This window comes from Bolinopsis microptera, chromosome 3 (genome assembly GCF_026151205.1).
Source record: "Bolinopsis microptera isolate Bmic1 chromosome 3, MBARI_Bmic_1.0, whole genome shotgun sequence".
NCBI lineage: Eukaryota > Metazoa > Ctenophora > Tentaculata > Lobata > Bolinopsidae > Bolinopsis > Bolinopsis microptera.
Window position 1 is genome coordinate 8,189,873 of NC_087074.1, and position 14,966 is coordinate 8,204,838.

The following is a 14,966-nucleotide window of genomic DNA, read 5'->3' on the forward strand; positions in this document are numbered from 1 at the left end:
GATAGCGGTCAGGGGTGAGAGAGGGAGACGGCAATCGTATACATTGCCAGTCAGTGTAACTTCGTTTAACTTGATACCTGCCACCATGGACTATGAATGTTTCTAGACACTATCCTTTTGATATTGAGATATTGGTATTTCAGACCACGTGTACATCGTTCCTTTTTTTACGACACAGTAATTTATTGACACTCACAGCTATAATTTTAATCATTGAATCAGTATTTTTATCTGTGCTCTGTGAATGCATCACATGAATCAGTTTTTTAATCTATTAACTTATTACACATTTGTGCTCTGCTTTAGCATCACTTGACTATTTAAAAAAAATTGTTTGTTCAGGCCATGACCTTATAGTCAGCCAATTGGCCATTGCTATATTATGTGTATATTGTTTGAATATTCTTTTCTCCTCGTTTAGTTGAAGTCCTCATCATTCAGAAGTACCTCATATAGTAAGAAGAACATCATCATCAGGAGTAGTAGTTTTAATTTAATAGTAGTTTAATCTAATAGTAAAAAGACATTATTTAGTTTAGTATTGATTTGTGTATTAGTTATAGCAGTGTGAGTAGCTGAGTCACACCAATCACATTTCAATCACTCATTCACTATTTGAGGGTGAGTACATAGAGTAACAAGGTTACATTTGAAACACCATTTATTTGTATAACCTCTTTATTCATCTAATTTGTATTTATAATAATTGAGTATTATTTGTTATTTAATTAACCCAAGAACAGGGTTCCAACAGTGGTAGCAGGAAGTGGTTACGATCCACCGACCTCTGGGTTATGGGCCCAGCACGCTTCCACTGCGCAGTTTTTCTGTCATTACGATAACTCGATACAGAAATCTCTAAAGATCACACTTGTTTACAGTGTTGGATGGGTATTTTTTGTGCACCTGTCAGTCTAAGAACGATGTTTCCATTCCGTTCATAGAAAAGAGATTTTCGTATTAAGAACTTTGATAGTTATTAGCTAATAGTTAGACTGTATTAATTCTATCGGACGTTTTGTACAAGTATTATATCTCTCAGATCTCACGCTCAGCGTGGAAGGCAGTCATTTTAGCCACTAGCCTGTTTTACAGCGGATGTTTTTCCCGCGTTAACAGAGATTTAATCCACTTGTACCACGTGACTCGCCGAATATGGAATAATCGTTAACTGCTTTTTTAGTTATCTGCTTTCATGACAGTGTATCGACACGTATTTAGGATTAACTCAGATTGAGCCGCGCATTTTTTTATATAGCTCAAACTCATAGAAAGTATTTTTAGCGCGCACGACACGTTTTTGTGCAGCGTGCGGGATTAGAATATTTTTAACTTAACATTTTTTCTAGAGTTTATTTCCTAATTTAACTTGGATAGTCGGATATCTATTTTTTAACAAAGAAAGTATAGGGAGTTATGACTTTAAGATTGTAAAAGTCATGAGTTAAATTATTAGTAAGTACTTTTTCTTTTTTAAAGTAGGGGGAATGTTAGAATCTTAATTCTATTTGTAGCTTGTTTTTGTACTTCATATTACTAACCCTGTATCTCACTTTAGCAAAGGTTTAGTTCCAGTGATTGTATATACAGTGTTGGGGTAAAGGGACTCCAGAAGGCAGACAAGGCTCGACTCCAGACTCTAGTTGAAGTAACAGAAGAGAGAGGAGTGTCCAGTGTTTAGTTGACTCCAGACTCTAGCGAAGCAGAAGGGAGAGGAGTGACGTTGTCGACTCCAGACTCTAGCGTAGCAGAAGGGAGAGGAGTGACGTTGTTTTAGTGATCCCACAGATTCCAGTCGACAGATACTATCTGTGTTCTGTGACGTGGAAAGAGTGGTAAGTAGTTTATAGTTATAGTTTAGTAGTTTAGTCTAGGAGTTCCCGCTTCCTCTTTCACTTTCATTTATAGTTTCACGTGGATTACCTTTCACTTTACTCACGGTAGTTTTCCCCCAGGGTTTTTATTATAGTTATCAGTTCCAGTTTAGTTGAAGTCCTCATCATTCAGAAGTACCTCATTTATAGTAAGAAGAACATCATCATCAGGAGTAGTAGTTTTAATTTAATAGTAGTTTAATCTAATAGTAAAAAGACATTATTTAGTTTAGTATTGATTTGTGTATTAGTTATAGCAGTGTGAGTAGCTGAGTCACACCAATCACATTTCAATCACTCATTCACTATTTGAGGGTGAGTACATAGAGTAACAAGGTTACATTTGAAACACCATTTATTTGTATAACCTCTTTATTCATCTAATTTGTATTTATAATAATTGAGTATTGTCGTGAGATTTATTATTACTAATATGTACTATTTACAGGATGTTTAATATTTAATGTAACTCTGTTAACAACTGTCTCATTTGGTAACTCTCGACACACAACACTTTAAACATCCTCAACTAAACAAAAGTATGGATAAAGTACTGAGACCGGATAGACTAGAACTGGACCTAGCTACATCAACTCAAGGAGGAAACGCAAACAAATACACACATTGGAGCACTACGATGGACAACTTCATCGAGACACTGAAAGAAACCGTAACTAGTGACGAAGATAAATACAAGGTTTTAATAAACTTTATTAGCCCTGATATCTTCCTGCACATATCGGGGCTAACTAAATACACTGAAGCCAGCACCCTCTTACAGGCTCTATTCGTAAAGACGAAAAACCCAAACTATGCTCGTCACTGCCTGGCCATGAGAACCCAGAAGGAAGGAGAATCCATCGAATTATACTTACTGGCACTAGAAAAACTAGCTAAAGAGTGTGACTTCAAGGAGGTAACTGCTGCAGCGCACCAAGAGGAATGTATCAGAACGGCATTCATATCAGGATTGAGCTCACATCAGATCCGCCAACGGCTACTTGAGGATACTAAATCCTTATCTGACACAACTAAGGCAGCTACCACACTTGAGCAAGCCCTCAGGGAGAGTAAGCACTACAATCACCGGGCTTCTGACGAAGGTCACTTAGCGGCAACCGATTCATGCTCTGTTGGTCAAGAGTCTATCTCTCATGTTGCAGCTGTTCAGGGCCGTGCCCAATTCCAATCACAAAAAGGAGGAGACAAACACTGCGGTTACTGCGGCTACAGCCCTCACGACCGAAAAGTTTGTCCTGCAAGAGATGCACCCTGCCACAACTGTGACAGACGGGGCCACTTCAGCAGTGTTTGCCGACAACGCAAGAGAAATCCTGACAAACGCTCTGCAGCCATGCACCGGCCTGCTAACGATGATCACGTACCTGCTGAGATGGACGCCTATACTCCCTTCCTCGCTGCTACCTCGTCGACTCCTTACCCCTCATCCCTCTCCCACTCCGTAGTAAACGTCAAGGTAAATGACCATTTCAATGGCTATCTCCTAATTGACACAGGAAGCTCCGAAAGCTTCATTTCTAAAAGTTTTGCTTCTAAATTAGGCGTTAAACTTTCAAACTGTAATAATTCAATAACATTAGCATCAGAAAATCATGTGAGTAGAACTGTGGGTGCCTGTCATGTTGATATAAACTTAAATGAACATTCCCTCTGTAACGTGCGCCTCATGGTTCTTGAACAGTTGTGTTGCGATATCATACTGGGTTTGGACATTTTGAAGGAACACGAGCGCCTGGTACTTTCATTTAGTGGTCACAAAGCACCCATCGAACTCACCAGTCCCTTTTCTCCGTCAATTTCCTGCTCACTGGCTAAAGCAGATATCGAGCCCCCATCTTTGTTCGCCAATCTCGAGGGTAATCTCCGTCCTATTGCCTGCGGTTCTCGCAAGTTTTCCGATCAAGAGTCATTTTTCATTAAACAAACCATTGATAGCCTACTTGAAAGTGACATAATCAGGCCAAGCAAGAGCCCATGGAGGGCTCAGGTTCTAGTTACTGGCCTCAACAAGCCGAACACAAAACCGAGGATGGTTGTAGACTACTCTCGCACGATAAACAAATTCACACTACTGGACGCATATCCATTACCAAACATGGAGAGGGTTGTATCTAGCATTGCAAAGTACTCAATCTACAGCACCTTTGACCTTAAGTCTGCGTATTATCAAATACCAATAATGGAAAACGAAAAGTCTTATACCGCATTCGAAGCCGCCGGAAGGTTATTTGAGTTCAACGTCATCCCCTTTGGTGTTAAAAATGGGGTAGCAGCCTTCCAGAGAGTCATTGACCAAATCATAGAACAGGAGAAGCTCGAGGGGACTTTCGCCTATCTTGACAATATTACGGTGGCGGGTGAGTCACAAGAAGAACATGACGAGAATGTGAAGAAGTTTCTAGACATTGTAGAGAAATATAGTCTAACCCTCAACAAGGAGAAAACAGCGGGGCCTACTACCTTTATTAATATCCTAGGCTACTTGGTCTCAAAAGGTCAGATGAGACCTGATCCAGACCGCATGGAGCCCTTACTTAAACTGCCATTGCCTAAGGACCCTGCTTCCTTGCAGAGAGCTCTCGGTTTGTTTTCATACTACTCACGGTGGGTAGAAAAGTACTCAGATATGGTCCAGCCACTCATTAAGGAACCCTCATTTCCACTGTCAGAGACTTGTAATACTGCTTTCGAGAGTATTAAATCAAAAATCGCAAGTTCATGTATCGTGTGTCCCAATGATCGTGATAATCTCGTCCTTGAATCAGATGCTTCTGAGTTTGCCCTTTCCGCTAGTCTTAACCAAGGTGGTAAGCCTGTTGCATTTTTCTCTAGGACCCTAAAAGCACATGAACGCAGACACCACGCTGTGGAGAAGGAGGCCTGCGCTATTGTTGAAGCATGTCGAAAATGGCAACATTATTTAGCAGGACGAAAATTCACTCTCATCACCGACCAACAGGCTATCTCTTTCATGTTTAGTCATCAGACCCACGGGAAGATCAAAAATAATAAGATACAGCGCTGGAGGATCGAGCTCTCCACCTTGGACTTTGATATCAAGTATCGGCCCGGGCCCGAAAACGTCACAGCCGACTGCCTTTCGCGAGCCTACTGTTCAGCCCTCGCCTATGGTTACCCTGACCTGGTTGATATTCATGAAAATCTCTGTCATCCAGGTGTGGCCAGGTTATATCACTTTGTTAGGGTCAGAAACATGCCTTTCTCCATCGATCAAGTCAAGAAAGTAACAGCTGATTGTGGGGACTGTGCTAGGATTAAGCCCAAGTTCATCAGACCTCTAAACCCTCCGCTAATAGAAGCTACAAAACCACTGGACCGAATTAGTATTGATTTCAAGGGACCCCTCCCATCGAGCACAAAGAATAAGTATATGCTGGTCATCATAGATGAGTATAGCCGGTTCCCCTTTGTCTACGCCTGCCCTAACATGGAATCTTCTACCATAATCAGATGTTTATCTAACTTGTTCTCTATGTTTGGCACGGTAGGATATGTACACTCAGACAACGGCCCCTCCTTGATAAGCAGTGAGCTCCGTAAATTCTTCCTAGATCACGGGGTAGGGTTTAGTAATAGTTCGAAGTACAACCCCCGTGGTAATAGCCAGGTTGAACGTTACAATGGCGTCATATGGAAGGCTATTCAGCTAGCACTATCAAGCAAAAAGTTCCCTCTGACCCATTGGGAGATAGTCCTACCCGAGGTACTTCATGCTCAAAGGACTCTGCTCTGTACGGCCACTAACCAGACTCCCCATGAACGCCTTTTCTCCTTCCAAAGGAGATCCGCTTCCGGAAAACCAGTCCCTTCTTGGCTATTGACTCAAAAAAAAGTGCTGGCCAAGAGGCACGTTCGAAGGTCTAAGTATGATCCATTATGTGACGAGGTCGATCTTGTCTCAGTCAACCCCGCAAATGCTAGAGTCAGGTACCCAGGGGGCCGCGAGGACACTGTTTCGTTGAGGGACTTGGCACCTCTACCTGTCAGCGAATCTAATGCCGAAAACTCCACAGGATCTGCTGTAAAGGAAATACCCCCAGTTGCAGTGACCCCCTCTGTTACGGTCGCTCCATCTACTCCCGCTCCCTCTAACCCTCCAACCTCCTCCTGTATCCCTGAACCGTGTCATCTCTCCGAACTGCCTGAGCCCAACCCCCGCCGTTCAACTAGGGAATCTCGTCCTCCTGACCGCTTCCAGGCTGGTTAGACACTTGATCGTGCTTGATCACCGCGTGAATTTCGAGACTTTTCACTATTGATGAGACATTTTATATTTGGCAGTTTTAAAGCCTAAATTATAATTTATGCGTGTGTACGTAATGGCGCCGTCACTCTGTGGCAGCAACCTGATTACTAGTTTACGTAACGCGCGGGGACTTTCGCATATCTGGAAGCCGTCTCCATAAACATTTCTAATCTAATTATCTTATGATATAGCGCAGCCGCGCGGAGACGATATTACGTTTATATTCGCCGTTTTATATCTCAGTTTTATGAACCGTTTTTTACCGTTTTATAATTTAAATTTTACCCCTGTTTTATAGTTTTGTGAGAGATTAAAGTAATTTTGACTTCAATATTGACTTCTATTATTTAGCTGGGGAGAATGTCGTGAGATTTATTATTACTAATATGTACTATTTACAGGATGTTTAATATTTAATGTAACTCTGTTAACAACTGTCTCATTTGGTAACTCTCGACACACAACAAGTATTATTTGTTATTTAATTAACCCAAGAACAGGGTTCCAACAGGCTTGACATTGCAGCTATAGGTCTGTGGTCACCAATGGAGATGGCATTTTTTGATATCAGGGTTTTACACCCCGGAGCCAAAAGCAACGCTAATCACAACACCCCAGCAAAGATGTACAGTATAGTATATAGTAAGCATGAGAGAGAGAAAGAAAGGAAATATGGAGACCGCTGTGTACCAATTCAAACTCAAAACTCGCACAAGATTAGATCTCATTAAAAAGATTAAAATGTATATAATGGAGCTTGTCGAACAAAACATAGCTGAGCACATATAAAGTTGCCTTTAGTTGAAATTATCATATTAATGCGCTATAAGAGTTGTTAGAGTGGAAACAGGTGCATAGCTACGGCTAGCTAGCTATTCCAAAATTTTAAAATTTAACGACTGTTATCAGTCGCATAGCGTCATGCCGTTTTTGCTGGCGAATTGATGGCAGTGTAACTGAGATGGTATGCAGTGAAATTGATTCTGTGATGGCGTGCTTATGGTATTGAGACAGAGTTATTATTAGCATTACGGTTGATGTTGCGCTCTGATTTCCTTAGTCCCGTTATATTGTGTAACATAAAGTTAGGCCATTCGTCTGTGATGCCCTCGTTTTGTTGATCAATGAGCATGTTTTTTATGCACCTTTTGTAGATGTTAAGGTTGAAGAGACTTGGTAAGGAAGTTGCTGCGACACTATATCTGTTTATTGCTAATAGTGGACCTTTGTAGAATACTGAATTATTGTAAGGGTGTTTACCGTATTCATCTGACCATAAAGTTGTAAAACTCGAATACGGATCGGCGACGTTAAATATTGGTGCACTGTTAGGTATTGTTTTCTTTATAGAGGGAGGCACTAGACTTGGGAAGTTTTTCAGCTTATGTATAAACACTAATGCGTTCTTCACAATGATACTATGAACTGTCAATATTTTGTGTACATAGAAACCAGACTTGGTACTTGCTGGTGGTGTACCATCTTTGTACCAGTAATTAACAAAACCTGGTAGTATTGCTCTAAGACCCATTTTTTGTTTTACAAATAGTGTTTCTATATGGGATTTGGCAGCAAAACCCCAGACGAGGGAGCAGTAATTAAGGTGAGACTGAACAAAGCTGTGATATATTTGTAAACGTGCTTCCAGAGGCAAATATTTTTTAAGTTTGTACATGACTCCAATGTATCTGGCCATTTTCATTTTCATGGCAGAAATATGTTGCGACCAGTTCAGTTTGTTATCTATTATAACTCCTAAGAAACGGGCTTCTGTTTTTCTTTCGATTGTGACACCAGAAATTACTACATCGCGATAAATGAGGTTTCTTTGCCGAGAAAAGATCATATAATTCGTTTTTTTAAGATTTAAAGCTAAACCGTTGTTATCTACCCATTTAACTAAGACATCGCTAAGAATTTTGAGCTTATCATAAACCTCGTTTATATTTTCTCCTGTTAGGAAAATGTTTGCATCATCTGCGTACATGATGAAATTAGCTATTTCTGATATTTGAGGAAGATCGTTTATGTAGATAATAAAAAGGAGAGGTCCCAAAATTGAACCTTGGGGTACACCGTAAATAATGGGGTTGGCTGAGGATTCAGAGGATCCAATAGATACAAACTGGTTTCTGTTCCTAAGATATGATTTAAACCAGTTTAGAGCGAGACCTCTTATGCCATAGTGCTCGAGCTTATTCAGGAGTATGGAGTGATCCACAAGGTCAAAGGCTTTGCTAAAGTCAATCAAAAGGAGCAAAGTAACTTGCTTTTTGGACATTGAATTGAGAATTCTGTCTTTAGCATTAAGAAGTGCATGTTACAGATCGAAAAAGTAACCTGCAATGGCCTTGTATTCTCGACCACCGGAGGTATGGGCCCACAGGCTACCATGTTCCTTAAACAAGTGGCAACACTTCTGGCAGCCAAGACCAGCCAGGACAAAAGCCTCATCATCGCAGACGTCGTTTGCGATTTGAGCTACTTAAAACAGTTTTGATTGCAGTGAGAGGACACAGAGGACGGTATTATGAGAAAGCAATACCTGATGACGAACTGGACCTAAATCTTGCACACACCACCAGCGATGAAGACAGGGGTGATGATGTTGATGATGAAGATGAGGAAGTTGATGATGAGGTTGAGAATGTAGAGGAAGAGGTTTCAGAAGAGTGGGCTGAAAAGAAGACAAGATTCTATTCTAATTTATTGATTATTATATTTATTGAAATAAACATATAATATCCATTACTCCAGGAGTGATGACAGGGAAACAAGCGTTATGCTGGGCTTGTATAATAAGTCACTGGTAAAGCCTCATATAGAGTATTGTTCGAAAGGCATGGAAACTGGTCACTGATCCTTGAATTGGAAGGTGTTCAAAGATCATTCACCCGTATGATCGATGGATTGGGCCTCATGACCTACAGAGAGAGACTGGATTACTAGAAGCTCAAAACCTTGCTTGAATGTAGGGTCCGTTTGGATCTCATTGAGATGTTCAAGATCCAGGAAGGCTTTGTGGATTATGGGTCTGATATATTTGGTCGTGCTGGTAGGACTGTCTCTGCTAGGTCAAAGCCACACAGATTAACCACAAATGAGAGTGACTTCTTTGCCCAAAGGGTCTTGCGCTACTGGAACAGTCTACCACCACTTGTGAAAGCTAGTGAGTCGGTTACTGGATTCAAAAGGGGATTAGATGCCTTTCCCCTTCATGGATATCAGGCAAATAAGCTTGGCCACTACTGGGAACTGTCATATGACATCTTTGATAGGACAGATGTGTCTGTGTCTAATAGGAATTTTTATAGAAATTTTAATATTTATGGAATTATGTCTTCTTCATTTGATAGGCTGATGAGTTTCATACTGAGATTTCTTGTAATCATAATCCATTTTTCATGTCCTCTGTCAGTCAGCCTTCGGCGGCGCGCGAAAAATGGCATGCAAGGTATGTCAATCAAGATTTAATTTACAGTTATTAACTTCTGTTTTCTTAACAGTTTCTAACTAGAATGATGCTCTTTCAAATCATCTTGTATTATACCTAGTAAGTTTATGCGTGGTCTACCCCGTCTACCGTTATATGGTTTGCCTGATGTTAGGGCAATTCTTAGAGCTAAGACTGTTATCATCGATAAGAAGAATGTGGCCAAGTAATTACCACCTAGAATTTACAAGCAAATGTGTATGGTGTGTTTGAAAATGCCCCCAGGGCCTTAAAGATTAATGTCAAAGGCCCTCTGTAATTACACATAAAATGTCTTGACCCCTTGCCGCTTGTGGAATATTGGCACTACGTGTATTTTAAATAGGCTGGGGCCTTTGCTAACACTACAATATATTTTGTCTTTTGATGCATACGTTTGGTGTCCGTACTGGTACCCATTGGTATTATTTTTTACCCTGACTTATTTTAACATACTGCTGCATGAATTAATTAAATGTGTCCTGGCATGTTTGTTTTATCACTTGCACTGTATAACAGTCTCTGCTTGTTTTCTTTTAGCTCACAGATCTAGTTATATGAGCTCATTCTTGTGATATGACACTGTGTTGGAGGGAAATGCTTGAAAGCATACTAGTAGTTAAAACTGTAGTACTATAACGGTAGAACTTCCTATAACAGTTATAGCTTAACTAAGGTAGTACCGTAGCAAATTGTATCCTCTAAAATAATCCAATTTGTTCAATTTTGTCCAATTTTACGTTTCTACAGGGAACCTTATGCCACTGGTTACGTCAAGTAAAACATTTGACCCTAACCAAACTTATGGGCATGTCGATCTTATCTCATTGTACACAGCGATGCCAAGTTGAAGTATACAAATCTGATAGAACAAATAACGGTTGATGGTGCAAAAACCTCATCAGTTGATTAATCAGTCAAATTTCAATGTTGAGGTATGCCTCAATTCCATAGAATAATTCAAGATTTAAAAAAATCAAACTGTGTACGATCTTGTGAACAGCCCAAAGATCAAGAATGTACAAGAAAACTTCCGTCATGCTCTAAGATCCAATAGTTCACCACACATGCAACAAATCGATCAATCCTTATATGGACAGTACACATATCATGGTTTCATGCTGTTATAGCACTGTGTTTCATGTTTAATATATTGAGCTTTACTGCTGTATGCCAGAGAACTGAGCTAAGTTCAGCAGGAACTGAAAAATTACAGTTATTGGAAATAAAGCGTCCACCCACCAGAGTAATTATTTATATAATATGTGGACACATTTTATGTAAAACGAAATGAAGTTCTAGTTAATGTAAATACCATACGATAAATGTCAGAAACTTTAGTACTTATACTTTTATAGCTATGAAAATAGCATTGAAAAGGAACACCTGAGGGAAAGGGAGGCTTCCAGGCCCTTGTTGCTACGCTTGAAGAATGTTGATTAAAGAATATCGCATACCATTGCCCATGTCTGTGGAGGAGTACAAAATTGCTCAACTGTACATGATCCAGGTTTGTTAATAAAGTTTATAGACTAGGTCTGTAAAAGCTCCTTGTTGTAAAATATGGTTTTCTTATTTCATAAATTAGACTCGTTAAAAAAAAACTTACAGCACTTGAGTAGTTAATACAATAATATCATTGTAACGTCAGGTTAAAATAGTTTACCATCCTGGCCATTTACCTAAATAGATAATAGATATTTATATCATTACTGAAATAACAATTTTCCATTTCTTTAGAGGAAAAGTAAAGAAGAGTCTCAAGGTCGGAACAGTGGGATAGAAATAGTAGAGAACAAACCATACACTGACGGACCAGGAGGCGAGGGGCAGTACACTAAAAAGATATACCACATAGCGGGACATGTTCCTCAGTACATTAAAAGTAAGTTAGCTGGGCATGTTCAGGCATGTTCATTGTACATCATCAGTTCAGTAAGTAAGACACTCTCATTTGTATTATTTCTGCTCGTACCTCTCCATCGAGAAGAAGAAAACGGTTATTTTTGATCTTTTACTGTTTAAAAATTTGACTGTGTGTAACGAGGTTTTATTTCAGACGTTATACCCAAGTCAGCGCGGTCACTGCACGAAGAGGCGTGGAATGCCTACCCCTATGCAAGGACCAAGTTCTCCTGCGAGTTTGTACCTAGATTTGTCCTGGATATCGAGAGCAGATATGTAGCTGACTGTGGGACACAGGTTACTGTTCATTCTTGCTTTTAGTTATTTGTATCTGTACGTTCATTATAATTGTAGTGGAGAGAACAATAATGTGGAGATCGATTCGTCCCACTTTAATCTGCTTAGTGTACAAGTTTAGCTTTCGCCTCTCTGTTATTAGGCGGTTATAAAGTATAAGTTAACAGTAACTCTATAGTCTTTTGTCAGTCAACTTAGATGATAGATTACACCACGTTATGCCATTGTACATATTATAGAATAAAATGAATTAGGAAAGAGTGTTTAAAAGCAAATCCTAATGATTCACAAAGCTGTGATTCTATCACTATGTCCACTACCATCCACAATATACCTATCAACCATCAGCATCCCCCCAATGCTCCTTTATATTTTTACTGCGTGCAATTATTGAATACACAGAGTGGGCACGTTCATAGCCCAGTTCGGCTCTGTAATAGACTTTAAATACAGCAGCTGTTACGTTAATTAACTGAAGATGCTATTTCCATCCAGAGAGGTTAAATTTCAGAGCGATGTTGCTATTTGGGCTGGAATTCCATTGTACGATTTCGCAAGATTCTCAGGCTGTAGAAAATTGCTATGAAACAACAATAATTTATCTTATATAATATTGTGGAGTTTTACACTTAACCAGATGACAGTAAGTGTGTGTTCCAACGTGTTGAGAACATTAAAGTATGGCAAAGTTTCGAGCTGTCAGCCTTTACAAAACTGATAGTTGGTCAAGAGCCGGTTATATTTGTATTTGCAGTAATCTCCGCGCACTCCCTGACTCTCTCAACGGTCTCTGACGTCACAGACCCTGCAATTTGTGCCCACGTGATTTAACTTGTGCACGTGACACAGTAACGAGACCAGCACGTGGCCTGCAGACAATACTGAATCATGTTTCATTGCCATATGCGTCAGCAGGGTTTTATGACATATCAGCTAAGGCTCATAAAAGCAATTGCAATTTAGGCGATTTGGGATGTAACTATCGGTGGAGTTTTGTGCACACGCGGTTGTCAGATGAGCTAGATTAATAGCATACAGGCTGTTCTGAAGTAAATATAAGCTGCATGACGTTGCAGTCTATATTGTTGCGCTCTGTGCACAAGAGTTAATTATAATTAGCGCCAGGTCACTGCGGGCAACATAAACTACCATCTGTTCAGGCAGCTACATTACTGGCATTCCGCACCAGAATTACTGGCATTCCGGACAACGATTTCCTGGGATTTGTGGAGGTTTCTAAATATTTTACCAGGCATCTCGACACCTTTTTATCTCGACACCTTCAAATAATAGGACCGTATAAGAGAGCGGATACGACAAGAGATATTCACCGTTAGTAAGTTATGTACAGTATTTTCACCTCTAACCACCATATCCTAACTGTAAAGAGTCTTGATCAGTGCTACTAATACTGTAACACATGGCCGCATGTTTATTGTTAATGTTAAGATATAATATTTAGAACAAGTAACCAGTTGTGTCATGTAATAATAATATGTTCTCACCTGGTATAACTGTTTAAATAGTTCATCTGAAAGCCAGAAAGAAGGAGAAGTGAGCCAGAAAGAAGGAGAAGTGAGACAGAGAGAAGGAGAAAGGTGTTATTCAATATACTAGGAAGGCAGTAACAAGAATAGACTGTATTATATGACTTGCTCACCTCTAAGGTATGGTAATCCTACAAAAGAAGGGTGCGGGGGAGTGTGTTCTCAATTGATCAGCACAGTACCAACATCAGTGGAACACTCTAGACTCTAGAGGTACCCTCCGTGTAGAAAACTGTGTTACGTAAAACATATAACCGTAAATTATCCTGGTAATTACATAATATATAATAACCTGACACCTCATTAAAGCATTCGTCGTATGTATATTGTATAGTTCTCTATTGAACTATCCTAGGAACACATGCAAACATACTTTATCATGACTTCATGACGTTGAAGGTGTACATGACATATTATGGTATAATCGCACTGTGTACTGTGTAGAAGCTGAAAACGCCCTCAATTGTGCTATGTCCAGCATGTTCTATGCGCGTGAATATAAATAGTTTCTTCCAAACCTTGCTTTAGCTAAGAAAGTGGAGCAAATTTTTCTTTTCTCACCGGGCAGCTCTTCGGTGAGAAAATGTATTATGTATAATTCTCTCGTTTCCTGGCACATGTATCTAATTAATTGTTTTAAAATTAATTGTTTTAAAACAAGGTCACTGCCAGGTAATTGCTCGTTAAGAGTTCATCTCATGACAACGTAAATCTCATGTAAATTAAGTGTTTACAGCTGCTTAATATAATGTGACATGTGTTAATGTGACGTGTTTTATTGTTCATGCGAGAAAAATGTACTGTGTCTTATATTATATATATAATAACAATGCTTTTAATTAGCTTTCAATAATGTAAGACGGACTCACGACTGTCGTGAATTATCGAATGTGAACCAAATCCCATCATATTAGATTTGAAGTTTATAATTGGACCGGGTAATTGTTTCAGGGAGTGTGGTTATCATTGTCTCTTTATTATCAATTAAATAAGTCTCATTATAATTATATATACAGTATACACGTTAGTGTACTGTTGGGTGGAACGTCTCAACATTCAGTTTTATAGACTTAGAAAAGTAATTATTATTATTATTAGTCAACCTGTTGTTCTCCAGCTACAGTAAGGTTCCTTATCTAATTATCTAATTATCTAATTATATAATATATATATAATGGAGTAGTCATCAACGTTTCCCTTCTCAAAAAACTGCTAATTCGTTCACGCTAATTAACAAATTATAGACGTAGATAACGATGGTGAGTTAGTCTAACTCTACATTATCATATTTACGCTCAATAATCAAGCTTGGGATGGCATAAAGAGCGGTGCAAAATTGGTACTGTCCACATTTATTATATAAGAAGCAACAGATATTAATATACTCTAAAATTAGAATTTTAAGAAACCGCCATCGCACGTGTTAAACTTATACCTATAGTTATTGCTTTAAACTTGCAGTTTCTTAGATCTATTCATCTGTAGTTTCTCGAGACTTTAGAGTGCGTGCATGTCATATCTAATCTGTTTCTCAAATTAAAAAACATCCGTTGTTAATGCTTATTAATAAAGCATTGTATATG

The 14,966-nt window shown here is 39.2% G+C and overlaps 3 protein-coding genes across 6 annotated transcripts in view; 2 read left to right on the plus strand and 1 right to left on the minus strand.

The window, feature by feature from the left end:
• Positions 1-14,966, minus strand: part of LOC134812251 (2-oxoisovalerate dehydrogenase subunit beta, mitochondrial-like) — a 704,467-nt gene that overhangs the window by 592,787 nt on the left and 96,714 nt on the right. The gene's annotated exons all lie outside the window — the stretch shown is intronic.
• LOC134813563 (membrane-associated phosphatidylinositol transfer protein 2-like) overlaps positions 1-14,966 on the plus strand; it is a 50,200-nt gene that overhangs the window by 3,311 nt on the left and 31,923 nt on the right. For all 4 annotated transcript variants that reach the window (XM_063821389.1, XM_063821391.1, XM_063821390.1 and 1 more), the window contains 3 exons: positions 10,993-11,144; positions 11,375-11,519; positions 11,694-11,836. In XM_063821389.1, the coding sequence (XP_063677459.1) occupies positions 11,067-11,144; positions 11,375-11,519; positions 11,694-11,836 (366 nt within the window). In that variant the 5' untranslated portion in view covers positions 10,993-11,066. Of the gene's footprint in view, positions 1-10,992; positions 11,145-11,374; positions 11,520-11,693; positions 11,837-14,966 lie in introns of those variants that run through there.
• LOC134812677 (uncharacterized) lies at positions 1,557-6,620 on the plus strand. The gene is made up of 2 exons (XM_063820181.1): positions 1,557-1,835; positions 1,956-6,620. The coding sequence occupies exon 2, from the start codon at positions 2,416-2,418 to the stop codon at positions 6,121-6,123; it is 3,708 nt and encodes a 1,235-aa protein (XP_063676251.1). The 5' UTR covers positions 1,557-1,835; positions 1,956-2,415; the 3' UTR covers positions 6,124-6,620.

Excerpts from the sequence above, each read along its gene's own strand:
- LOC134812677 (XM_063820181.1), top strand. The coding sequence starts at position 2,416 with ATGGATAAAGTACTGAGACCGGATAGACTAGAACTGGACCTAGCTACA.